Below are 26499 nucleotides of genomic sequence, written 5' to 3'. Positions count from 1 at the left end.
ACAGTGTGTGTGTCTATCTCAGTGAGTATCTCTGTCACAATGTGTGTCTATCTGTGTGAATATCTCTCCCACAGTCTGTGTTTGCCTATCTGAGTAAATATCTCTGTCACAGTATGTGTGTGTCATTCTGTGTGAATCTCTCCCACAGTGTGTGTCTATCTGTGTGAATATTTCTGTCACAGTGTGTGTCTATCTGAGTGAATATCTCTGTCACAGTGTGTGTGTGTCATTCTGTGTGAATCTCTCCCACAGTGTGTGTCTATCTGTGTGAATATTTCTGTCACAGTGTGTGTCTATCTGAGTCAATATCTCTGTCACAGTGTTTGTCTATCTGAATGAATATCTCTGTCACAGTGCGTGTGTGGCATTTGAGTGAATATCTGCGACATTGTATGTGTGTGTGCGCGCGAGTGAATATCGGTCGATCTATGATTGTGTCTCTGAATATGCTGTACTATTGATGACTCCTCCATCCTCGTCATTCAAATTGCGAGCTCTCGGCGGTTTTCTTACTGCGCTTTACTTGTGTTCAGGAAATTAGATTTTGCTAAAATGATCGAGAGACAGAGCCGGTCTCTGAAAATGGTGAAGGAGATATGGGTTCTGTGGTTGCGTCAATCCGGATGCTTGATGGATTAAAATAGAACAATTGATTCGCCTGTCCTCAGCCATTCAAACCGCGTTCCAAGCAGAACAGGCGCGTTTATTTGTGAACACGGCGAAAATAGGCATAGAAACGGGGCTGCTTGACGTTGCAGGAATGTAAAGTATCGGGTCCAGAAGCCGAGCTCATTGCAAAGTGTGTGAAATTAAACGCCTGCAAGCGAGCTGCGCTGATCAGCGTCCAGGAGAGGCGGGGGCTCCTGCGAGCAAGCTTACCTGATATGTAACGGTGAAACTTTCCCGGAAGACAGTCTGCGGATAAAGTTTTCAGGTAACAATTGTACGATTTGTGCGCAAAAATCAAACAGCCTTCAGCAGAAGTAGAGTTCAGAAATAACTGTCTTTACCCCAGGATATACTGGGAAGATAGAACCGATTGTGAGGGAAGGAAGCTGGTTTGGGGATGAGCGGAACTGGATGATTGCAAAGGACTTGGGGTTAGAGAAATATTCATAACGCTGATGGATTTTATCTTTAGCCGGGGTAAGGAGCTCGAGTGACTGGGCTACTGGGCACTTTGAGCAGTTTCTGTTTTAATTTCAGATATTCCCTGTGCTTATTTTCATGAAGTCAACCGGTGTTGGCAGAAGAGCTGGCAGTCATTTTAAAAGTTACGTTATACAGGTAATCTTTTTTTTGGGCCTCAATTTTATTTTCTATTTCTGTCTTTAATCTAGCGAAGAAAACTGTCCGGTTATCCCTAAACCTAATGCAGCCACTTTAATCTAATCCAGTTGATATTTCTGCTAAAATTAAGAGGAAAGTTTCACCGTTACATATCAGGTGAACAACGTCACAAACAATAATTTGTGTGTTGTTCAAAATTAAGTGGTTGGAAAGAACTTAAAAAGTGGCTTAATTTCTTGTGTATTTTGCGTGTCTGACATATTGCAAATTTTAATTTGACCGCATTTTCTATTTTAAAATCTGCACGGTTTATTTCCAATCAACATTAAAGTTAAAATTACCCTCTTCTTATTTATCTCTGTGTCTGGTCCCAAAAATGGGTGAGTACAGCAGGTCCTGAGTGAGCTATAATAGAGAAGCTGGTGAAACAGGGAGCTCATCATCCAGTGACGATACGAGTGAACAAATATTTCATTCAACAGTAGAACCCTAGGATCTATCCATCGCACCCAACATCATTTTTCAATCCGTCCCATTCAGCACGTCTGCTCAGATGACTAAACCACAGCAAAGACAGCAAATGTCTGGACACAGAGGAAGAATTTCCGCCATATTTGCGCCCAGATGCCCACGTATTCTGGACACACGCCAATTGTGTGGTTCAAACCATCGTGGAAGTTTGGGCATAAGCGAGTTCCGACTATAGCTACAACACGCACAATTCTACTCTATCCTTGATATTCCTGCAATCCTTCCCTTCCAAACAGATTCTCCCCGCAAAACTGGTTGCATCCAAAATGTCAAATCTGACCAAACATCCTCCAACTGAATTGGCTGGCCCAGATTTTGAGGCAGTTCAGAAAGCAATCATTTTGTTTTACTTTTTTTTATTGCATTTAAGTCTTTTTTTTTTAAAAGTGTCCTCAGTTAGATTGGCATTGTAGTTTGCCTTTCTTTTAATACATTTTTATGGCGAAGTAAATGTCACATTAAACACTGAAAAGCTTCCCCGATCAGCTGGTCCTTAATAAAATTGTGTGCTTGATGTGAATGAATGGTGGTTCAGTAAGTTGAAACTGTAATTTTAAGACACAAAGATGATATATCCTGCTTTGGGTTCTGGAGCTTCCTTAGTACCAAAGGTTTATGTTGATTTATAACCATTATCAATTCGGGCATATTGTAATGAGATTGAGTGGATACTTGGGCGTAACTTGAACAACTGAAGAATGGGTACATAATTGGGCGCAAATCCGGGTGCAATTTCTGGGGGTTGTACTCAAGGAGGAAACACAACTCCCCCACACTCTCCACCATTCCGCGTTCTTATCTGCAGTGGTCCTCACCATCCCAATTGCAATGAGGTGTTTTCATTTCCGAACTTCGACTGTTAACTTTATGTTTTGTCTGATTTATCCGTCGTTCCACTGCAGGAAAATGAGCCCAAGCCCCATCCTATGGATATTGGCTGCCCTCATAGGTAAGCGGACATTCCATTGTTTCTTAAGGGGTATAGGTTTGTCTTGGGTGACTGTGCAAAAATGGGCAATACTGAATGTGCAATACAAAAGCAAAGCGGACACATTGCACAGGCACTGCTCAATGAGTTTCTGTTGTATTGCCCAAGCTGTCATTTATTCAACCTCAAAATCACCTGTCTCGACTCCTCCACTGTTGCTAAAATATCAGACTGTTAGTCTGACATTCAATAATGGGTGAGCTGAACTTTCCTCTCGTTAAAGATTGTGAAGGTTGAAGCCATTGGCTTCAGTCCCAACTACAAATTCTGTTCCCTAGCTACCAACTCCATCCGTCTTCCTGGCAAGTGTTTGAGGCAGAACCCGATTGCTCATAATCTTGGTGTCACATCTGACCCTGCAATGAGCTTCGGACTGCATATCTTACAGGTACTAATAAGATCACTTATTTTCACCTCTGTTATATCGCCCAACTCTGCGCCATGTCAGCTCATCTGCTGCTGAAACCCTCATGCATTCCTTTGTCACCTCTAGACTTGACTATTCCAATGCATTCCTGGCTGGCCTTCCACATTCTACCCTCCCTAAACATGAGGTCATCCAATAACCTGCTGCCTGTATTCTTACTCGCATCAAGTCCCGTTCCCCTACCACCCCTGTGTTCGCTGACCTACATTAGCTCCCAGTTAAGCAATGCCTCGATTTTAAAATTCTCATCCTTGTTTTCAACCCCTGTATTGCCTCACCCCTCCCAATCTCTGTAATCTTCTGCAGTCCCACAAACCCTCCGATATATCTATGCTCCTGGAATTCCGCCGTCTTGAGCATCCCGATTTTAATTGCTCCACCACTGGTGGCCCTGCCTAGGCCCCAAACTCTGGAATTTCCTCCATACACCTTCCCTGATCGCTTTCCTCCTTTCAAGACAATCCTTAAAAACCTACCTTTTTGACCAAGCTTTTGGCTGTTTGCCTTAATGTCGTCTCTCAAACTTACAACTTTTAATCTGATTTTCAGGAATTAACACCGAGAAGCTCACAGTTATTCAAAATGTGCCCAGGATTCAGGCAGATGAAGGACAAACAGTCTCCCTCCCCTGTACCTATACAGCCAACGTCTCCAAGCTGATAGGGACTTATAGCTGGTACAAGAATGGCAGGAAAGGCATAGAAGTTTCCAATGAGACAGCAGAGTACAGAGGACGGATCTACAGCCACAAAGAGGATTTCATTCATACTGCAGATGCTTCCATCCAAATAAAGGACGTGAGACTGAACGATGCCGGGGTGTATTACTGCAAAGTGCGAATGATGCAACTGGGCGAGGAATATGGAGCGGGAACAAATCTCACGGTGAGAGGTCAGTCATTCTCCTGCCTGCAATATTAAATAAGCAATGGATGTGGGCGGGGGAGGAGGTGGGTGGGGGGGGGGGGGGGGGGGGGCGGTGGGGTGGGTGGGGGAGGAGGGGGAGGGGTTTGGGGATCAGCTGCACAATATGGGGGCCCTATCTCCAACTGGAGCATCTGTCACAATGGCTGCGTTGTGGTGGACTCCAAGACGGACTCAGCCTTAGCTGCAGAGAGACTATTTAACCATGTTAATCAACCGGTTACTGACTGGGGGTGAATGTTGACACAGACAGGGACACAGAACAGGCACGCGATAGCTTTTACCACCCTTTATACCACACATGTGATATTCAGTGCGACTGAAGTCTGTGGAACTGAATATGGGGCGATGTATATAACGGGCGACCGAGGGGGCAACCTTTTGTCCAATTTGTGTTTAAATAACGGAGGATCTTCCATATTAAAAACAGCACACGTTATTAGTTGGTTGTTTGCATATGTAAAAAGGGGATGGGCTGACACAAATAAATCCACTTTGAAAGTCGGCCCTTCATATCCGCTCCTGCACGGCTGTCTCAGGAAGCTCCAACTTCCAATGATAAAGCAGCAATTTTAAATTTATTTGGTTTCTAGGCATTAACGCCGAGTTCAGAGTTATTCAGAAGTTGCCGAGTATTCAGGCGGTGGAAGGGGAGTCAGTGCTCATCCCCTGTATCCACACAGCCAATGTGTCTATTGGGAAGGAATGTTATAACTGGTACAAGAATGCCAGAAATGGAACAAATGTTTCTAATGGAGAAGCAGGATACAGAGGACGGATCTTTTGGCCCAAAGCGGAGGATTTTTAAAACGCTTCCATTAAAATAAAGGCGGTGAGAGTGAACGATTCCGGGATTGATTACTGCAGCGTGAAAATGAAAGGACTCGACAAGAAGTATGGAGCAGGAACATTTCTCACTGTGAGAGGTCTGTCATTCTCCTGTCTGCAATATCATCAAACTGCAATTACAATTATCCGTATACCTGAGGACTGGATGTTGCAGTGGGTCAGACACTGTCCCTTCCTCCTCTGCGAATAGGTGGGGCAGTCGATCAGACACTGTCCTTTCCCCGTCTGGGATTGGGCGGAGTGGATTTTAATTTGTTCTGCCTGTTGTAAGTGGGATAGTTGCAATGTTAAAATAGCTGTGTAGCTTTTACCGTCAGTGCTTCCACCACCATTCCACCACCATCCCGAGTGTCTATTGTTTCAGTAATAAGAGCTTATCATAAGCAAATCGTGCTCCTGGAACTTACAAAAGAGTCTGGTAGTCACTTTGGAAGTCAACTGAGATGATTATTCTAACAGCAAGAGGACAAGTCCAAAAACTAAACAAAAAAGAAAATGGAATGTTAGTTTTTATCCCATCGGTAGGTTGGAATACAAAAGTGGGAAAGTTATTGTACATTCACTTAAAGCTCCATTTGATCTGCATCTGGTGTATTGCATTCAATTCTCGGCACCACAGGAAGGATATGTTGACCTTAGAGGATCATGACACACCAGAATAATGCTAGGGTGTGGTGTTTAAGATGATTAAAGGATTTGGTATTCGCAAGGAGATAAATCATTTCTTCTGGTGAGGGCGGTCAAGAACAAGGGGGCATAACCTTAAAATTAGAGCTAGGCGATTCAACAGCGAATTCAGAAGGCAGTTCCTCGCACAAAATGTGGTGGAAATATGGAGCTGTCCTCCAGAAAACTGTTGGAGATGAGGAAAATTGAAATGTTCAAAATTGAAATTTATAGATTTCTTTAGGTAATGGTGATAAGGGATATAAAACGAATATGGCAGATAAGTAAGATTCATATCGATCATGAACTAATTGAATGATGGAACAGACGCGAGGGGTTGAATGGCCTCTTGCTGCTCACATGTCCCAACGCCTCTATCTGACTTTCTCTCTTCTCCATAGAGAAAACAGAATCTATCAACGGTCTGTTACTAACCCTGGTCATCAGTGCACCAGTGACAGGAGGCGTCCTTCTAATTGTTGCACTCCGCTGTGTGCAGTTACGCAGAAAAAAAGGTAATGATGTCGATTTTTTTGCTGTTTGATAAGCGTTAAGGTTGTGCAATATTGTGGTGGGAAGATTTACATTGAATAATTAAGTGCGAGGTATCCAATTGGCAGCTCTAGGGGTACATTGGCTAATGGGTACAGTGATGTAGTACGAACATATGAACATGCGAATTAGGAAGAGAAGTAGGCCACTTGGCCCTTGAGCCTGATCCGCCATTCGATAACATCATGACTGATCTGATTGTAACCTCAACTCCACATCCCGCCTAACCCCAATAACCTTTCACCGCCTTGCTTAGCAAGAATCTATCTGCCTCTGCCTTAAACATATTCAAAGACTGCTTCCACCGCCTTTTGTGGAAGAGAGTTCCAAGGGCTCACGACCATCTGAGAAAAAAAATCTAACTTATGTCTTAAATAGGTAACTCTTTTTTTCTAAATAGTGACCCCCTAGTTCCAGATACTCCCACATGGGAAAAACACCTTTCTACATCTACCCCTCAGGACCTGATATGTTTCAATCAAGTCGCCTCATCCTCTTCTAAACTCCAGCGGCTGCAAGCCTAGCCTGTCCAACATTCCCTCATAAGACAACCCGCTCATTCCATATTAGTCTAGTTAACCTTCTCTGAACTGCTTCCAACGCATTTACATCCTTCCTTAAATAATCAGACCAATACTGTAGAGATGGTACCAGACCAGCCACAGTGTTCTTGTCAGTTAAAACGATACTTTAGTTAGTGGTGAAGTTACATTTAATGAATATGGTAATTTGACAATGGGGAATGGCTTTGAAAGTTGCAGAATTTTGGAAAAAATCGGCTGGGAATATATCATCATGCTTTGACCTGCAAGTAACTTCGGTTGACACATGATGCTCTCTCAAGTCCGAGATACTTAGTTATAACAGCAGCTGCTTCAAGAAAAAAAAAACTGCCAACACATTTTCAGGGACATTAAGAATTGGTTAGCAAGGTTATCTGTATGAAAAAATAAAGAAGGATGTGCATCCTAAGACCCAGTCATGCGTCCTTCGCAATCTGGGTGACACAGAAAACGTACGGCACAGAAAGAGGCCATTCAGTCCATCATGTCGGCGCCAGCTGAAAAAAACTAGCTGCCCATTCTAATCCCATCTTGCAGAACCTATAAAAAAGGGATGTTATTTTTGTGTGGTGGGGTAGGAATTTAATATGAGTGTTAATGCAAAATGGGGGACATTATAAGAGGAAATGGTAGCGGTAGTATAGTGGTAATATTACTAGGCTAGTAATCCAGAGGCTTGAACTGATGTTCTGGAGACATAAGTTCAAATCACCACTCCAGATTGGGGGGGGGGGGGGGGGGAACTTAAATTCAATTGATTAATAAAACCTGGAGGAAAATGCTGCTCTCATTAATAACAATCATTAAACTACCAGATTATCGTAAACACCTGGCTAGTTTACTAATGTCTTTCACGGCAGGAAATATGCTGTCCTTGCCCGGTCTGGCTTGCACATGACTCCAGATCCACATCAATTTGGTTCACTCTTAACTCCCCTCTGAAATTGCCCACCAAACCACTCAGTTGTATCAAACCGCTACAGGGGAAAAAAAGCATTGTGGGTGCACCTACACCACATGGACTGCAGCAGTACAAGAAGGCAGTTCACCACCACCTTCTCAAGGGAAATTAGGGATGGACAATAAATGCTGGCCTTACCAATGATGCTCACACTACAGGAATGAATAAAGCAATCACCTGCCTGCCCGTCCAATATTCATTTCTCTTATTTACTCATTCATGGGAATGTGGACACTACTGGCAGGGCCAGCCTTTATTGCCCACCTCCAGTTTGACCTTGAGACAACCGAATGATTTGCTAGGCAATTTCAGAGGGCAGTTAAGAGTCAACCACATTGGTGTTGGTCTGGATTTACATATAAGCCCTGACAGGTAAGGACGGCAAGTTTCCTTCTCGAAAGGACATGAGTGAACCAGATGGTTTTTGCGACAAACCCAGTCGTTTTATGGTCACTACTACAGGTGCTAGTTTCTTTTTAAATTCCAAATTTATTTAATTAACTGAATTTAATTTCTCCAGTTGATGGGATGGGTTTGTGTACTCATGCCTCTGGATCATTAGTACAGGCCTCTGCAATTTGGTTCAGTAGCATAAATACTATGCAACTATACCCATTGACTGGAAAGGATTGGATTATCAGGCTGAACATTTAGCAGGTGCCCGATGCAATATTTCCCGTTGTGTGCTATTGACCAAGATTATTTCTACAACATTTCTCACTTTGGTGGTTTCATGGAAGGTTGCAAAGAGCTATGTTCTCCCGTCACTGGTGCCCGGTTGCTGGATAAATCCTGAATTCAAACACAAATCTGTTCCGAAGAGCAACTTGAGCCAATTGCAAATCAATAGGATTTGGAGTAGACTTGTCGTATGAGTCCTTTCCCAAGGCTGTGTGGCCCAGGAAGACAAAAGCTTGGACACCCTCTGCTCGAGGTGTTCATGCTACATGTCTTACGCTTTCACATTATGTGTGGGAAACAGATGCATAGAGGTTTAATGGGATTGTATAAAGTTGGTTTTCTCAATTGCTATAACACACAGGCTAGTGTGTCTAATAAACAGGTAAATCTATCCCTTAAAATAGCAATTTAGTTAGAACCTATTGGTACACTGATCTTCACAAAGCGACAAGGCCCAAGAATTTAATTTTGATTTAAGGTATGTACAATTCCATAGAAAATATAGCACAGAAACAAACCTTTTAACCCACTTGGTCTATGCCAGTTTTTATGCTCCACCTGAGCCTCTTCCCATCCTCCTTCATCTAACTCTGTCAGCATAACCTCTATTGCTTTGCTTTCTTTCTCATGTACTGATCCAGCATCCACTTAAATCAGAAAAGTGGCCAGTGGAATTTAATACAACCAAGTGTGAGATCATGCTTTTTGGCAGAAGGTATAGGGTGAGACAATATATACGTAATGGTACAGTTCTAAAGAATTTGCAGGGACAAAAGGACATGGGGGTCTTTGAAGGTGGCATGACATGTTGAGAGACCGGTTAGTAAAGCATATGGGATCTAGGGATTCATAAATAGAGGCATTGAGTGCAAAATCATGGAAGTTATGCTGAACTTTTATAAAGCTCTAGTTAGGCTCCAACTGGAGGACTGCATCAAGTTCTGGTCACAACACCTCAGGAAGAATGTGAGGATCCTTGAGAGAGTGGAGAGGCGATTTCCCAGAATGGTTCCAGGGATGGAGGATTGTAGTTACAAGGTGAAGTCGGAGAAGCTAGGGTTGTTCTTGTTATGGAGAACATAACCACTCTCGAGACCACGGGATTAAAGCAAATAAAGGCTTTCAATCAAGCAACGGCAAGGGAGAAGCCTTGGTCACCCAAACAGCTTCTGAGTGAAAGAGAGACTGGAGCACACATTTATAGAATACAATAACCATTACTCATTGTTCACACTACACTGATACATTATAGGTCTGCAGCTTGATCAATAACCTGGATTGTATTGCCCCACAAACATTCTCCTGCTATCTCCTCCCAAACCTTGAATCTACCAGCTCCCATAATTTGCTGATTGTCTCGTCTCCAGCCTTTCCCCTTATCTCTTTGATCAGTGAAACAAGAAAAGCATGTTTACACAGACCACGAAGGCAATTAAGTACAGAGTTGCACAGTTCCAGCATAGTGGTCCAGCATCCCATCATTCCATGGTCCCTTACAACTACTGTAATTCTTCTAAACGTTAATACATTGTAATACTAATTCCATTAATATTACCCTTTTGGTCCCACTTCAGTCCTTCCTTTTGGACCTCTAGTCAGACGCAGCAACTGACCCAGTCGGGTCATTCCCGACATCCTCCACTCACCAATTGCTCTAGGGATCCTACTGGAGTTCAGTGGGTTTCAGATATCATGGTCGACCATTCTCTTACGGCTTCACTGAAGTCCTATTGACCTAGGCTGGGCCCGAAACTATTATCCCTTTAGATAGCAAAATCCTCTTAAATATTCCAGAGTTTAATATTCCCTTGGAGAGGGGCTTCAACTGCGGTAGATACTGGGGTGTACCGTTTGTTGGCCAATATCATCATCTGCACCGCTTGGGATAACTTCAGCCTCTGCCAGCAACAAATGCAGGCACCAACTAACAGGGCTGCAATTGTCACAATGGCGGCAGCGATCTTTCCCACTTCCCATCAGTTATTCCCATTCCTGCCATCTTGGCTTGATTTCTGGCCAAGTCCTCCAATACTCTAGCCAGTCCTTTGGCTAGGTTCACTGGCACCTTGCCCCTTGCGATTGTTTGACGGCTTTGCTCCATAAATCTCCTAGTGGTGGCTGAGGCCCTTTGCACCACTTCTAGGCTATTCTTTCTGGGACATTGTCAATGTTTAGTGACCATCCCACCATGGGCTGAACACATAAGCATGAGGACCCTGTCCTCAAGATGGAAATCCCCCACTGTGAGTCATGTAGTTTGACTGTAAAGGAATCAGTGAATTGTAGGCAGAAGGTGTGATTAGTATTACACTCCAATCCTCCGTATAAGAACCTTTTCTTGTCCGTCAAAAAGCACAATTTGGGAAGTGGAGGTTTTCACTGTCTTCAAGGCTTCTTCAAGAGTGCTAATGGATACCACTATGGCAGAGTCATTGCTGATGGGTATCCGAGTATTACAAGAGCAGATGATGTAATGCTGCAACTCAGTCCAACATTCTCATGTTCTCAAAGAACAAAGAACAAAGAAAATTACAGCACAGGAACAGGCCCTTCGGCCCTCCAAGCCTGCGCCGATCCAGATCCTCTATCTAAACATGTCGCCTATTTTCTAAGGGTCTGTATCTCTTTTCTTCCTGCCCATTCATGTATCTGTCTAGATACATCTTAAAAGACGCCATCGTGCCCGCATCTACCACCTCCGCTGGCAACGCGTTCCAGGCACCCACCACCCTCTGCGTAAAGAACTTTCCACGCATATCCCCCCTAAACTTTTCCCCTTTCACTTTGAACTCGTGTCCTCTAGTAATTGAATCCCCCACTCTCATCGAAGAGTACCATTTAAACAGGGAGCCATATATCCCCAGGGTCCTCCATACACACCAACTCATCCCTCAGCACCCCCAGGGATACGAATTTATATCCCCCTGTATAGGTGCTATTTGCATGTTCTTGAAGCACAATCATCAGGGATTTGATTTTACTCTCCACTCCGCCCATTATAGGTTGTGTAACTACCAGTTCCTGTCCTTCCTCGTCCAAATTAATCAGATTTAAACTTTTCACAGCCTGATGTATATGTCGGGCGGCCATACCAAATCTTATATCTTCAGTATCTGAAACAACCTTATCTACCAAATCCTGATCCAACATGTCACAGACCCTTCCCTTTGAGTTCTCAAACAACTAGAGACAGATTGGTCCCTCCCACCGCGATGTTCACTCTGGTGTTAGACGCCCTTGAGGTGCTCCCTCCTTTAGATAGTTGCACGTACTGTCTTGGATATAGGCATGTGGTTCTGTTGAGACTTGCAGTGGGCGGCTTCCTTGCTGCTCTGGTTACCAGGAGAGTGATCACCGTTACTGCTACCCACCAGGTTGCCATTGCTCTAGTGGTTCAGCTGAAACAAAATAACTAAGCGATCTGTTACTGGCCCTCCTGTTGGCAGAAACAGAATGTGAGTCATGTCATTTGACTTGAGACCATCAGGAGTGGCGTCACCCCATGTGGCATTCCTGGAAGGTAAAGTACGAATCCCTTGACTTTTAGATTTTTCCCTTTTCAATCTATCTATCCAGGATAGATACCTTCACTAAAGCTCTGAGCTAACACACAGTGATGTTGTTTGCATATTTAGTCCAATATTTACTGTTGTCCAAGCAGAAACCACCAGGTCCGTGTGTCTGGTTTTATTGTTTAACTTGAATCTCTTTAAATTTCAGGTTAGAATACCAACACAAAGTAATTTCGTTTAATTCATCAGCTTCAATTCATTGTAGATGTCTGATCAAATTCCTGAACCTCTGAGCAATCTTGTTGCGATAAATTTTGAAAGTTGTATGGCCAGCTTTAAACTGCAAGCGGAAAGGGTTAACTTTCCGCTCGTCTGAAAGGGGGTGGGGCGAACGTTTTCAGATGGACTAGTGATGATGTCACCACTCCTTTCCGACTGAGCCAGAACAAACCACGAGCTATGTATAGTTTAAACAAATACTTTTCAAAGAAACAGGAAATTTATGTTTCAGAACACATTCCTCCCGCAATGTTTAAAAATTCCAAACTTTTTAGATCCCTTTGTCAAATTCTTTTCCTTTTAACAATTTAAACATAAAACACACAGACTGTTTCAGGCCCAAGCTATTTCCCACATTCCAATTAGCAGTATCTAACATTAAAAATTTGCCGTGTTCTAACATGCACGAACTCAGATCTGGATTAAAATTCCCACGTTCATCAAAATACAGTCGGGTTGTGAATGTCGACCAGAAGTCGCAACTCGAATCTCTTATAACTTAAACATTTAGTTTGTTTACACCATCCTTTTGATCCAATTCATATTCCTCATTGTGAAATACCTTCTTATTTTTAATGCGCTGACAAATCTTATGTGCGACCACCCTTTAGGGAAGAAAGCACATTAAACTTTACACACATGCATTATCCACACAATTTCTGCAACGCTCATTCAACTTAACAACATAAGATGAAAAAAACAAAACAAAGGAAATAAAATGCATCAGTGGTCTTTGTCCTTTGTTTAAATCTGTGAAACTTCAAACAGCAGCCTCTCACAAGTGTGGGGTGAAGGAAAGGTGACCTTAGAGTTTTTCACCCACTTGAACAATCGAAATGACAATGCTGAGTATCATTACCTATCGTCCCCCTTAAAGGAACCCTTCTCTCTTTTCCCTTGCCAAAACAAAACGTGTGCTTTAACAACTTCTCATCCATTTTATGCAGCTATCAAAACTTTCGACCATCATGCAGGACCAGGACCACTGAGGGTTAGTAAGCCATTAGCCTGGTGACACAGTCGGAGCTAACACAGACAAGGAAATAACAGGACACTGATTTAATACACAAAGCGAAGCTTATGAACACATGTGTTTTCTTCCTGACTCCTGTCTCAGTCTGTTCAGGACAATACCCTAAAATGGTAAAACCACCCCAAATTATTTACTGCCAACCTTCTAAGATCCTTTATCTTTCCTCATGACTGCTGTGCACCACGCACCCACTCTCTTATGCGCTCATGACACAGCGCGACAATTACCTTTTATGTTTTATCCTTCGTTTATTTGTTTGTTCTTTATCTTAGATGACATTTTAGTTTTTTAAACGTAACTTGCTGAATTGCACTGGACTTTGTGCAGCTCAAAATTATTCCAAATTCAAGTAACAGTGTTGCTGGGATGACAGGGTTCTGTTAATGTTCCATTGATTTCTTCCCATATCCTCTGTATTCATAGAAACCACTTAAACTGCTTTTTTTAAGATTTTGATCTTCCTTTAAACTTCAAAACATCTCCATGAGGGAAGGCAGCATTTTCGATTGAACTCCTATTGTTTCCAAACTTTTAACATTTTGTAAGAGGTGCCTAATCCAAGAATTTTTTTGACACAACAAGGATGATTCCCAATTCAAATTCACAGCAATAAACATTTACAAGTCAAAAGTGCCAATGTTATATACGAGCAAGCCTTATATTAGGAATTAAATACTCCCTTATACCATGAAATGATAACTTCAAAGTTCATTGTGATCACTAATGAAATTCCAATTTTCTCAATTTAACAGGTCAGTTAACCTTAAAATTTGAATTTAATTCAAACCAATGCATATGAACTACACACAGAACAGAAAAGCAAATACTTTTTAAAAAGAAAAGGAAAATTGCATCACTTTTCATGTTCTTTCTTCCGGCGCATTTTCAGTTGACTGTAATAAACCAAAAACTAAAGAAAAGGTTATTTAATATTATTATAACGAAGATTTAACACCAGCCTCTTAAACTAACTTTAAAAGACTTCCAATATTTCCATTATTCATCCTTTAACAATCAGTAAGACATGTCTTTAATTTAAACTGCAAAAAAAGAACAATAGCCGATTGTAAACTTTGGTCCAATTAAAGCAAAGCTTTTAAAAAAACTTCAAATTGGATTTCTGCCAGGCATTTCCAAGCCTTCAAGGCTGAAGCTTATCACTTACAAAATTGTGCATTGCCTTTCCACAGTTTCAAAACAAACTTTTAAAATAAATATAAAACACTACACCAGCATTTTTAATTTAAAATGTAAACCAGTTTTTATATCCCATTTCTGGGTGCACAATCTTAGACTAAATGAACACACTCAGCTCTCACATTCACACTTTCTTAATTCCAAACAACTTAGAAATGTTGATTCCTGTAATGGGTTATGAATTCAAAGTACTAAAAATCAGTATTAAATTCCGAGTCCCAAGCCCAAGGAGCACACGCAAGTTCAACTAGTTCATACTCAAAACATGACTCAAGGTTCCCATAGAAATATTCATGAACAAGAATAGAACAAGTAACAGACTCATATTTTCAACATTAAAGCCAGACAACAAAGGGTTAGCGACTGTTAGGTCTACAGCACACAAGCTACACAGACAAGGACAGAAAGTCATGGAAGCTTCCAACATTCATACAGACTCGAACAAAGACACAGTAACTTGCTTTTACTCACTTTAAATTTCACTAAAGCATCTTGTTTAAATTGTCCCTCTGACCTCAGCCTGATATCTCTCACTTTCCCACTCTGGCTCTCAGTCTTCTAACACTTGTAACCTATCTCTTTTCCTGAGTTCGCCTAGCTAATTCAGACTTTCTAAACTGACACATGGTAAGATAACACTTGCATAATATAATTATTCAATTTTTATGTTCATTCCACCATTCTTAATGCTTATCTGGGTCCATGAGGGATCCCAACCTTCTTGATCACTTTATCTAAAGTCTTCCTGTTTTTGGCTGCCAAAAATTTGGTGAGTGACCCTTTGGGTCCCCACTCCGGATCCTATTTGCCATGGCTGATGTTTTATAGCCTTACTATTGTCACTATTTGTGTGGGTACGGATCTCTCACGACCCTACGATCATTCCTTTATGGGAAACGGAACTCTCATGTCCTCTCCGATCATTCTTACCTCCTCTCTGTGGAAGCAGACTTGTCGTTTCCTCTACAGAAGTTCACTGCTTCGCCTGGTTAACCTCGAGAATGATATTACCTCTTCTTTTACTCAAGGACCCATGATCCTGGCACTGAAACATCTTTAGTTATTCCACCTGTGGACCTCTTCTTTGTTTCGCATCCTCATATTTGCAAGTCAGCTTCCCGTCCCGAGCATCAACCTCCCCATCTATTGGTTGGTAAAGTAAATGTACTCAACTGCTCCCTGATGCCAACTTTGGACCTGGCACCGGCGACGGAGCCTCAAGGATCCTGACAGCTAAACTGCTGTGGGGAAAATAACAACTCTTGAATCCATGGGATTAAGCAAATAAAGACTTTTCATCAAGCATATGCAAGGGAGCAGCCCTCTGGTCATCCAACAGCTTCTCAATGAAACAGAGTCTGCGGCACATGTTTATGGGATACAATAACCATCACTCATTGTTCATACTACCCTGACACTTCCCAGGTCTGCAGCTTGATCAACAACCTGGATTGCACTGCCCACAAACATTCATCTGCGATCTCCTCCAAAACCTTGAAGCTGCCAGCTCCCAGTTCACTGTTTGTCTTGATTCCAGCCTTTCCCCTATCTCTTTGATTAGTGAAGCAAGGACAGCATGTTTACACAGACTGTGAAGGCAATTAAGTACAGATCTGTACAGTTCCAGCATCGTGGTCAAGTATCCCATCATTCCATGATCCCTTACAACTACAGTGATTCTTCTAACCTTATTAATGCGTTCTAATATTAATTCTATTAATGTTACCCTTCTGGTCCCACTTCATTCTCCTTGCAGCAAAGGAGATTGAGGGGAGAAGTGATAGAAGTGTACAAGATTATGACAGGTTTAGATAGGATAGGCAAATAAAAACTGTACCTATTAGTTGATGATACAAGGACTAGGGGACACAGAATTTAGCTTTTGGGCAAGAGATGCAGGGAGGATGTGAGGAAGAACTTTTTCAATGCAGTGAACGGCAATGACCTCAGACTCACTGCCTACGAGGGTTGTCGAAGAAGGGACAGTCAATGATTTCAAAAGGAAATTGGTTGGGCACTTGAAGGAAATAAACTACAGTGAAGGAGCGGGGGAATTGGACTGGCTGGATTGCTCCACCGAGAGCTGGCATGGACATGATGGGCCAGTTGTCCTCCTTATGTGCTGTAAATGACTCTATGACTCTAAAACTCTTTGGATCAGATATTTGCCTCAGCTGCTCCATGTGGTAGCAAGTGTCACATTCTAGCCATGTTGTTGGTAAAGAAGTCCTACATAATTCCTTACTGTATTTATTGGTGACTAATTTATATTTATGATTTTGAACTCCCCCACAAGCAGAAACATTTTCTTTATGTCTCCCCCATGAAAATGTCTCAGAACTTTAGAGACCTCTCTTAGGCGCCCCCTTCGTCTGTTCTTTTCATAAAATGTATTTTAAGATAAAATGTATTTAAAAAGAAATGAAACAACTTCCATACATACGGTGGCTTTATCATGTATCTCAAATATATTGAATCACTTCTCAGAATGAATTATTTTGCTTCATTAGCAAAACTGGCAACAATAAGAAATAAAATTTAAGGAATAAGAAATGTATTTTCTAATGCACTTTTCTTTTGTATTTTCCTTTTCATTAGATGTTCAACAGATACAAATGTGAGTAATTGTTAGCAAATATACATTCATATGATAAGAAATACACGGAGTGTAATTGGTAGAAGGATTAGAGGGGAGTAGAGCAGTAATTTCTTTCACCCAGAGGGTAGTGGGGGTCTGAAACCCACTCTCTGAAAGGGTGGTAGAGGCAGAAACATATCACATTTAAAACCACTTGATGTGCTGTAATTTACAGGGCTACGGACCAAGAGCTGGAAGTTCAGATTAGGCTGGATAACATTTTTTCAACTAGCACAGACATGATAGGCCAAACAGCCTCCTTCTGTGCCTTACGTTGTTCTATGCTTCTCAATTACAAAATTGTGGAATATCGTCCCTACACCTTCCTGCCTCTCTACCTCACTTTCCTCTTTTAAGAGACTCCCTAAAACTTAGCTTGTGTCCAAGCTTTTGATCATCTGACCTAATATCTCCTTATGTGTTTCATTGCCATTTTTTATAATGCACCTGTGAAGTGGCTTGCGATGTTTTATTATGTTAAAGTGGCTATTAGATATTCTAAGTTATCGTTGTTGTGGCATGGGAACATGCAGTTCAATTGCTTCACCTTCTTGCTTTGCAGACAAGAAACAGATATACCAGAAATCAATTACATGGCGGGTAAGGAAATCTGGTGTTTAATCCATAGACAAACAATATTAGCTTCCATGGGGATAATATAATCCAAAATATTACTATCAAAAGGTTTAACTCTGGTATAAAATTTACAATTTGATATGTAAGTTATGGTTCAGGGAAATGCCTGATATCAGGCTTTTCAAACTGTGCCATTACAGCTGTTGTAGCTCATTTAATGCCTTAGTTTTAAACAAAAACTTATCAAGATGACAAATTGCCAGCCTGAAAATATTTTATATTTTTTAAACGTGTTCATATTCGCCTCCTGATAAAGGTTTGTTACATTTCTACAAGAATGCACATCCTCAGTCTCTGGAATCTGATTTATGTAAGGCAACACTGCTTTTCTTCTGCCCCATTTAACAAAAATACCGTCACGGTCGATATTTACAATGTCATCCCTCAATAGGCTTCTAATCCACAGAGTCTGTAGGTAGTAATGCAGAGTTCAGAAGTTCAAAGTTATTTCGGGAAAACAAATTAAAAATTCCAGGGCATTGGATACATTGGTAAAGAATGGGGAACATTGCAGCGAAAAGGGTAAAAGTGAGGACTAACTGGATTGTTCTGCATGGTCTCCTTTTATGCTATACTGTTCTATTCAATTATTCTAATTTATTGGTGACATTATTGCATGAATATCTGAGATATTCCATTGCCTGAGGTTCTAAGAGACATTGGGGTGCAATTGGATATGGGTGGGAATGACATGCCTCTCTTAGGCCATCCCCCAATTATATCATTTCTGATGTAAGAAGACCAAAATACTTTTACACAATACTTTTGATGTGGTCCCACCAATGCCCTGGTAAGCTATAGCAAAACATCTCTACTTGAATATTACATTCCCCTTGCAATAAACGACAACATTGCACTTTCCTTCCTAATTACGTGCTGTACCTGCATATGAACTTTTTGTGTTTCGTGGACTAGGACACCCAGATCTCTCTGCACCTCAGAGTTCTGCAATCTCTCTCAATTTAAAGAATATGGTGCTTTTCTATTTTTCTGGCCAGAGTGGACAGGTTCACACTTTCCAACTTTGTACTCCATCTGCCAAATCTTTGCCCATTCACTTAACCTATGTATATCCCTTGCAGCCACCTTATGTCCTCTTCACAACTTACTCTCGACCTATCTTTGTGTCATCAGCAAATTTAGCAACCATACATTCTGTCCCTTCATCCAAGCCATTGATATAGATTGTAAATAGTTGTGGTTCCAGCACTGATCCCTGTGGAATCCACTAGTTGCAGCTTGCCAACTTGAAAACCACCCATTTATGCCCACTGGCTGTTTCCTGTTCGTTAACCAATCCTCTCTCCGTTCTAATATGTCACCCCGATACAATGGGCTCTTATTTTCTTTTGCAATCTTTGATGTGGCACCTTGTCAAATGTCTTCTGGAGATCCAAGTACACCACCTCCACAGGTTCCCTTTTTATCCACGTTGCTTGTTACTTCCTCAAAGAACTCTAATAAATTATTCGAACATGATTTCCCTTTCGCACAACCATGTTAACTCTGCCTGATTGCATTAAGATTTTCTAAATGACGTGCAATAACCTCCTTAATGATGGATTCCACCATTTTCCCTATCCCTTTTTATATCAATACAATAATCTCGTAATTATGGACGTGCTTCATATTTTGTGGTGCTACAGTTGGATAGTAAACTGGACGAGTTAGAAGCATAACAGTGGGCGCGCTTGGGAATGCTGAGTGGTGATTTCTGGAATCTGATCTTTCTGACATTCTACATTTTCTTTCAGACACATTATATAGAGAAACTTGTTGAAGGATCTTCCTGCTGGGTTGGCAATCAGGTACATATAGCACCTCAAAATGAGCTCATCCATGCTTATCTTCTTAACCACAGTGATACCTATTCCATGACGGTTGATGATATTTATAATTAGACTTTTTAATATATATCCTAAAAATCAAAAAGGTTCTTGAGCCGTTGAACTAAAACGTGTCGTCTTATTCAGCATACAGTCCTTGCAAAAGTGCCAAAATATCCACTCAGAAGATAATAAATACAATCACAACTGATGATTAAGTGCAATACAGTTACCGAGCTTTGTTCCTTAGGCTTCTGAAAACCTTTCAAATCAAAATGCTCATTAAAAATGTTCACTTTTCATGTAATTCCCTTACTTTGACCACTATGATTCTCCCCAAAATGCAACTCCATACAAGGCGAGTCTAATTGACCTTCAAAACAGCTTCAATTAATCAACTGGTTTCCTTATTAACAAGATATTTCCATTGTGATAATTTTCCTAGATCATTATCTTATCGCTCATGTCTCTCTTGTTACATACAATTGCAATTTCATCAAGGGAAAATGATTAATTATGTTTATGTTCATTCTTTCGCATTTGAACAGCAATTAATTCCTTCACGCTCTACAACCCCGAATTGAGAAGATGATATTTGCCCAGTTTTTTTTTTCGGGGCGGGGGGTGGGGGCGTGCGAACTGTTGCCCTTGCCCCCATATTATTACTTACAGCTTCTTGAAAATTATGAGCCACTGTATAATTAAGATTCCTCATTATGACGATAGTTAATTTATGTTAAATGCAACCAATGCTTTCTGGTCAGTCTCAGTTCAAACGTTTAATGGTTACTACTTTAAAACTTGCTTTTTCTTCTTCTCTGCTTAACAAAAAAGTTAGAAGATAATATTGCTACAATATAAAGAAAATTAACAGCACTCTTACTCGAGCAGACTAAAAGTCAGTCTGATGAATCTTTTCCACACTTGTAACATTTCTGCATTAATTTGCCCTGAAATTGTTTCCAATTTCAAACTGGTTGTATCAATTTCATCCTGGTGTTAATCAGTGCAGCTTAATTTGATTACAATCGAGGTTCCAATCAAAATTCTGAACAATCGATATTGTTGAATATTTGTCTTCATCTCTGCTTTGATATTGAGTTATGGTTCCAGTGTTGCCTGTTGTCCTGAAGCGCACAGGAGCGTTAAACCATTAGCTGTGAGCCTCTTGAGAGAGCGTCGTCGGCTTCTCGAGCTATAATAAACATCAGAGCGAAGCCCTTTGTAATTGCACTTTCCAACAGGCCTTCAGTAACAATAAAAGCTTTACTGCTTAATTTTACCACTATAGCCGAGGGGTAATTTAGTAATTTGTAGCGCTCGTTCAGCTAGCCCAACAGCTCAGTTAAAAGAATCAGCCCAGGACCCTTTTATTTTCTATCATTCACTACTGCATCAAGTAATGCACTTGTAACATCTGAAAATGCTTAATTGTAAAATATTATAAATAACAATAATTCTGATAATAAATCAATCCAGGATTATTTGGATGAAATTCTAACCATATTATTGGCGTTTGATAATGAATGCAAGAAAGAAAGAAAAAGTGACTTTGCGGACTGTAAGTTCATGAATATATTTTTATATACATGATAGAAATCGAATTCACTGAGTAGCTAGTGTTGGCAACTACATGGTTTCCTGCAACTGCTTAACTGTCGGATGCCATTTTAAAGTTTCAGTGCTAAATGTTGACAGAAAAGCCGAGGGAAAAGAGTGACAAAGGAAATTGGACAGGAAATGCGTCGAAACACAACAAACATTTCTAATGTATGAATTAATATTTATGTGTTCGATTAAAACAAAAGAAGCAAACGTTTATTGGCCTATAATTATTATATTTAGTAAGGTACTTTATTTCTCTTCAAACAGGCAAATGAAGTCGATTATGTGCAATATTCTGCACTGAACTTCAATGAAAGAGAGCGAAAACCCCGATCATCCATAGATAAAGATAAGATTGAGTGTGGTTTTGCGGAATTACAGCTTTGATCTTGAAGCCATTTAGCATGCTGGCCTCCAGTATTATACATTTTTGCACATTTAGAAGACATGTAACTCAATGCATCCATCCATCTATCTATCTATCTATCTATCTATCTATCCATATTTTTCTAAAATAGCTTGCTTTCTACTTCAACGAAATTTTCTCATAGAACCCAAAGGGATTCTTACCTCTCTGCAAGGTTTCCAGTGCTGTTGTGATTAAGTGAAACAAATTCTCTTGTATGTAGCTATTTGAGACTACTTACATTCGCTTTGGTTGTTGTATAATAAAGTCATTCGAAACATATGAGGAAGAATTTAATGTTTCTTTGCTAGCAATTTCTACAATTTCCCTGGAAACTGTAATCTAAGGAAATGTTCGCACACGTTTAAGATGTCGCTACATAGTGCCCAGAAGGTATAATCCTCTCCCAGTTTGTATAATTGGCCAAATAATGTGTTGCAATGTTTGGACAGGACAGTAAATTATTTGAACTCTGCATAAGCTGGATATGCAATAACTAACATCACATATGAATCATTTTCAGTATCATGCAAAAATAAATGCACACTTCAGCTGTCTCTTGTAAGAAAACCAGCATAATCTATCACAAGTAGTCTAAGCTGATGCATATAAACAGAACTGATAAGTTTATCGGAAAGTTGCTAATAATTGATTACCTTGCATAGACATCTGTTCTGAAGTTAGTTGTACTTGTCATCTGTTATTTAATAAACATCTTCTGCCAATGTGTTCAGGCACAATATGTCTATATTTTATCGAAACATTTCCCAAGATATTCATCTAACTCTAACATGTAATATATTACTTCAATACCCAAATCAGCTTCAGCAGGCGTTGACAATCCAGGCTCCACTTTAACGCAAATAATTCAGAAAGCAAAATGTCATACTGAGTAGTTCAATCTCAGTAGTGTTCGACTTCAATATCAAGAGTAAGAGAATCCATCTTGTACTTTAATTTATAATCAAATTTCATTTTATATTAAGCTCTACAATCTTAGGCCTAAAGTCTGCCAATATACCCGACAATGTAGTTCGCAGTTCCTGTGCAGCAGTCAAAAGAGGCATGTATATAAATTAGGTCACATATTATTTGCATTTAGAGATTATTTGTAACTAACCATAATGGTATATTCTATGCCTTAATTACCCTAAACAACAGTGTGTTATAATTGGGACTACAGACATCAGAATGAAAGCGTTGAGTTGGAGAGAGGTAGGTGGAACAGCTTGATGCATATTGTCATGGTCCTGTAGTTTTTTTCCCCGGGAATATGTGGTGTACCTTTAAGGCTTGCAAAGGATCAGTACTGCTTTAAGAACCAGCAGGCTTCCGGAGTTAGAGAAAATGCATTTTCAGTTGCCGTTGGATACAACCATTTGGAAACTGCGATTCAAAGGGTGCACTCTCATTACCATGGACATGGCCACTTGGAGTGAGTATCAAGTGATACATTTGTTGCAATTCAATTGTGGACTGGCTTTGTAGTTGAAGACAGTTTGTTCTAACAGGGAACACAAACAAACAGACAGCTGTCGTGTTAGGACCTGAAAAATAGTACTCAGGCATTTAAACTGAAGGAAGAGAATTTTGGTCTGTTTAATTATTATTATCTCACAAATTCTAAAAAAAAAACAAGCCTAAGGAAAATCTCTGATAATTTGAACTGAAGAAAGGGAAGTTAGACAGTGACAATCTTTTATCCCGCAAAAAATCTAAATTCAGATTGATTCTATTGAAAGTGTTCTCAAGATGTTAATTATTGAAATCCATCATAGAAGAAGGAAGAATCACTTACTGCTGGAGTTAGACGACGGACTGTTCTACTGTGGAAGAACTTTTTTTCCACATCGAACTGTTGTGCCTAATATACACTTACTCTTAAAGAATCCATGGAATCCGATTGGTGAAAGGTACATCAATATTTTATTCACACACTAATTCATCAAGTACAAACTCTCAGTACTTGTACAGTATCGAAACTCATCAAAGTACAAGCTCTCACTTGTTGTACAGTGTCAAAACTCATCAAAGTACAATCTCCCACTAGCTGTACAGTATACTACCCGTCAAGACACGAGGTGATCAGTCTTGGACTTGCGGCTGCTCTTCTGTTCTCTGAGCCCCTGGCTCAGGGTATCTTCTCGAGTGTTCTTCCCCTGGGTTCTCGTACCTTCTTCAGTTTCAGTCAGGGGTTAAATCTTGTTTCTAAGACCCGCCCCTCTTACCTACTCAGAAAGGTCGGGTCTAATGACATAATGATAATTCCTTATTTGGCTCAGTGAGAACCTGTTCAAAACTTCACAGTTTCCCATTGTCTATTCAGAGTTTAATCATATCTGGTGTCCATAACGACTCCCTATATCTGCTAAGTCCAAGGACAGTTTCTGGAATCCTCCTCAATACCTTTTCTATAATCATATCTGCAATTCATCTGTGTGCTGTGCCCCTTTCTACTCATCTCGCTTCAATGCACTGTTCTTTGTTGTGTGACTGGCCCCATTGTTTTAATTAAGTTCTTACGTGTTTTTGGTATATGTGTTTTTACTGTATGTGTTTTACTGGTTCTGCAGGATGTCTTTGAGGACTTCAAACAACATTGGACTGTAAATTTGCAAGGACTCTATTTTTTTGTATTTTAAATATTGTTTACATCTTCATAGTGCTTAAGAATTTAGTTTTTCTAATTAAACAGTCAATTTGTTGATTTAAAGACACCTGGTATGGTTAGTCTCATTCGGGGGTTAATAGATGGTACAATTTGGCTGGTCTTCCTCTAATTTTGAAAGTTATAAATGATATTTCAGGCGATCTTTGGAGCAATGGGATTGAATTAACAGTGCGTTCCTCCCACCACAATCAGAATTGTATGTTTTGATTGGGGGCTTTGACTGGAGCGGTCAGTCGTGATATATTTATTGGGTTTCTCGTCTGGGATTGGAAAAGCATAGTAATTGGGGGCTTACTCAAGATTTGAATCACATATATTTGGGTTTCTGGATTTGAATCATATCTTAATTGGGGTCTCACTTGCAGTTAAATCATATTTAATTTGGTGGCCCGCATCTGGGATCAGAATCAGACTAATCTGGAGGGCTCGCATTTGGAATCATAGTAATTACTCGTCTCTGGGATAACATATCTAAATTGGGGTCCTGCGTTTGGCATCAAATTAATTGCTCTCGAGTCTGGGATCTTATAAATTGGAAACTTGATTGTTGTGATCTATATCTGACAACTATTACAAAGAAATTAAAAGAACCAGGTCTCTTGTATAATAAGGTACAGTTTAAACAATTGTAATGGCATTCTTAGCTATAGCAGAGTTTTTGGGAAAGCAGAATATTTCCATGAGTGACTTGATAACTTTAACTAAGAACAAATTAAAAGACATGGCAGCGAAATTGGGATTGGAGTTGAAATAAGGTGCCAAAAAAGCAGAGATAATTGACATAATAACCGAACATCTGGAATTAGTAGAAGATGATGATGATAATACAGATGAAGGGCAATATGAGAAACAAGAAAGGGAATACCAGAGACATGAAGGTAGCTGGTCCGAAAGTGATGTAATGGTATTCTCTAGGTTTCAGATGGAAGCGAACAAAATTGTGGTAGATGAAGAATTAAGAAAACTTGAATTGGAAAAAGGGGAAAAGGAGAAAGAGAGAGCATTTCGGCGAGAAAGTGAAAGAGAAGAGAGGGAATTTATGTTAAATGAGATGGAACTAAGACAAAAGGGTCGTCTTGAATCCAGAAAAACATCGGGTCAGGAAGAATCTGAGTTTAGATCAGGACCCAGTGAGAAGTTGTTTCAATTTATAAAGGGTCTTCCTATGTTTAAGGAAAGGGATGTAAACGCATTTTTCATATCTTTTGAAACAATAGCCAAACAGATGAAATGGCTGGACATTACTCATGCAGGGCAGGTTGGTAGGCAGGGCTCATGAAGCTTATGCCATGCTTTCTGAAGAGGCTTCTGCAGATTATGAGATGGCAAAAAAGGCTATTCTCACTGCATATGAGTTAGTCCCTGAAGCTTACCGACAGAAGTTTAGGAACTTATGGAAATTGGCTGGGCAGACATATTTAGAATTTGAGAGGGTGAGGCAAATGAATTTTGACTGTTGGATACGGGCATTAAAGATAGAAACCACATATGAGAACCTTTGAAAATTATTTCTCTTAGAAGAGTTTAAAAACTCCATTCCTTCAGTAGTAAGAACTCATATAGATAACCTGAAAGTTTTAACAGCTAGGCATGCAGCAGAGATTGCTGATGATTTTGAGTGTGTGAATGAGCCAACCTATTTTGTCCATCACCCCTATAAACCCGAGAAGGATAGAAGGGGGGAGATTGAAAGGAAGGCAAGTAGCCAGGGGCAAGAAGGAGCTGCTGGGAATGCCCCAGGATTACCTACACAGATCGGAAAAGAAGGTGCTCAGGGTAGAAGTAAGGTTCACAAGCCAATGTGTTATCATTGCAACAAAGCGGGTCATCTTCGTTCAGAGTGCTGTAAACTGCAAAGTAAACCCATAGGACTTGTTAGGGTATGCAAAGTTAGTGCAGAGGAAAAGACTCTGACTGAGAGTATAGCAGGCCAGGCTATAACATTAATGACAGCTGCAAATGCAAAACCAGATACCATAAATAACAGTAGTGTAGAGGTTAAGAATAAAATACCTGAGAGTTATAATGAATTTTTGTCAAAGGGGAGAGTAACTCCGTATCCTGTAAGTGAGGCAAGAAAACCGATCATTATACTCAGGGACACAGGAGCAACCCAAACTCTCTTGCTGGGGAAAGATATGAGGTTTTCACCAGAGAGCGACTTGAGCTCTAAAGTTTTAGTTAATGGAATTGGCGAGGTATGTATACCTGTACCTTTGTATAAAGTACACCACTAAAGTGACTTAAAAATCTGGGATAGTAACT

At 40.4% G+C, this 26499-nt stretch overlaps 1 protein-coding gene across 5 annotated transcripts; it reads left to right on the top strand.

The window, feature by feature from the left end:
* Positions 1–767: 767 nt before the first annotated feature.
* On the top strand, positions 768–22271 carry LOC137345994 (uncharacterized). Of its 5 annotated transcripts, none has more exons than XM_068009288.1 (10): positions 768–934; positions 1207–1287; positions 2724–2770; positions 3786–4127; positions 6076–6189; positions 13170–13213; positions 17051–17069; positions 17653–17690; positions 19481–19534; positions 21425–22271. In XM_068009288.1, the coding sequence occupies exons 3-10, from the start codon at positions 2728–2730 to the stop codon at positions 21542–21544; spliced, it is 774 nt and encodes a 257-aa protein (XP_067865389.1). In that variant the 5' UTR covers positions 768–934; positions 1207–1287; positions 2724–2727; the 3' UTR covers positions 21545–22271. The 5 variants fall into 5 exon arrangements, 4 of the variants coding, with proteins under 4 accessions (XP_067865389.1, XP_067865391.1, XP_067865390.1 ...); XR_010968627.1 differs by lacking the exon at positions 768–934 and adding an exon at positions 21229–21322 and having other exon boundaries at positions 980–1287; positions 21425–21498; XM_068009289.1 differs by lacking the exon at positions 768–934 and adding an exon at positions 980–1100.
* Positions 22272–26499: the final 4228 nt, after the last annotated feature.

This window comes from Heterodontus francisci, chromosome 29 (assembly GCF_036365525.1).
Source record: "Heterodontus francisci isolate sHetFra1 chromosome 29, sHetFra1.hap1, whole genome shotgun sequence".
NCBI classification, from domain to species: Eukaryota; Metazoa; Chordata; class Chondrichthyes; order Heterodontiformes; family Heterodontidae; genus Heterodontus; species Heterodontus francisci.
This window is presented reverse-complemented; position numbering and strand designations above follow the sequence as displayed.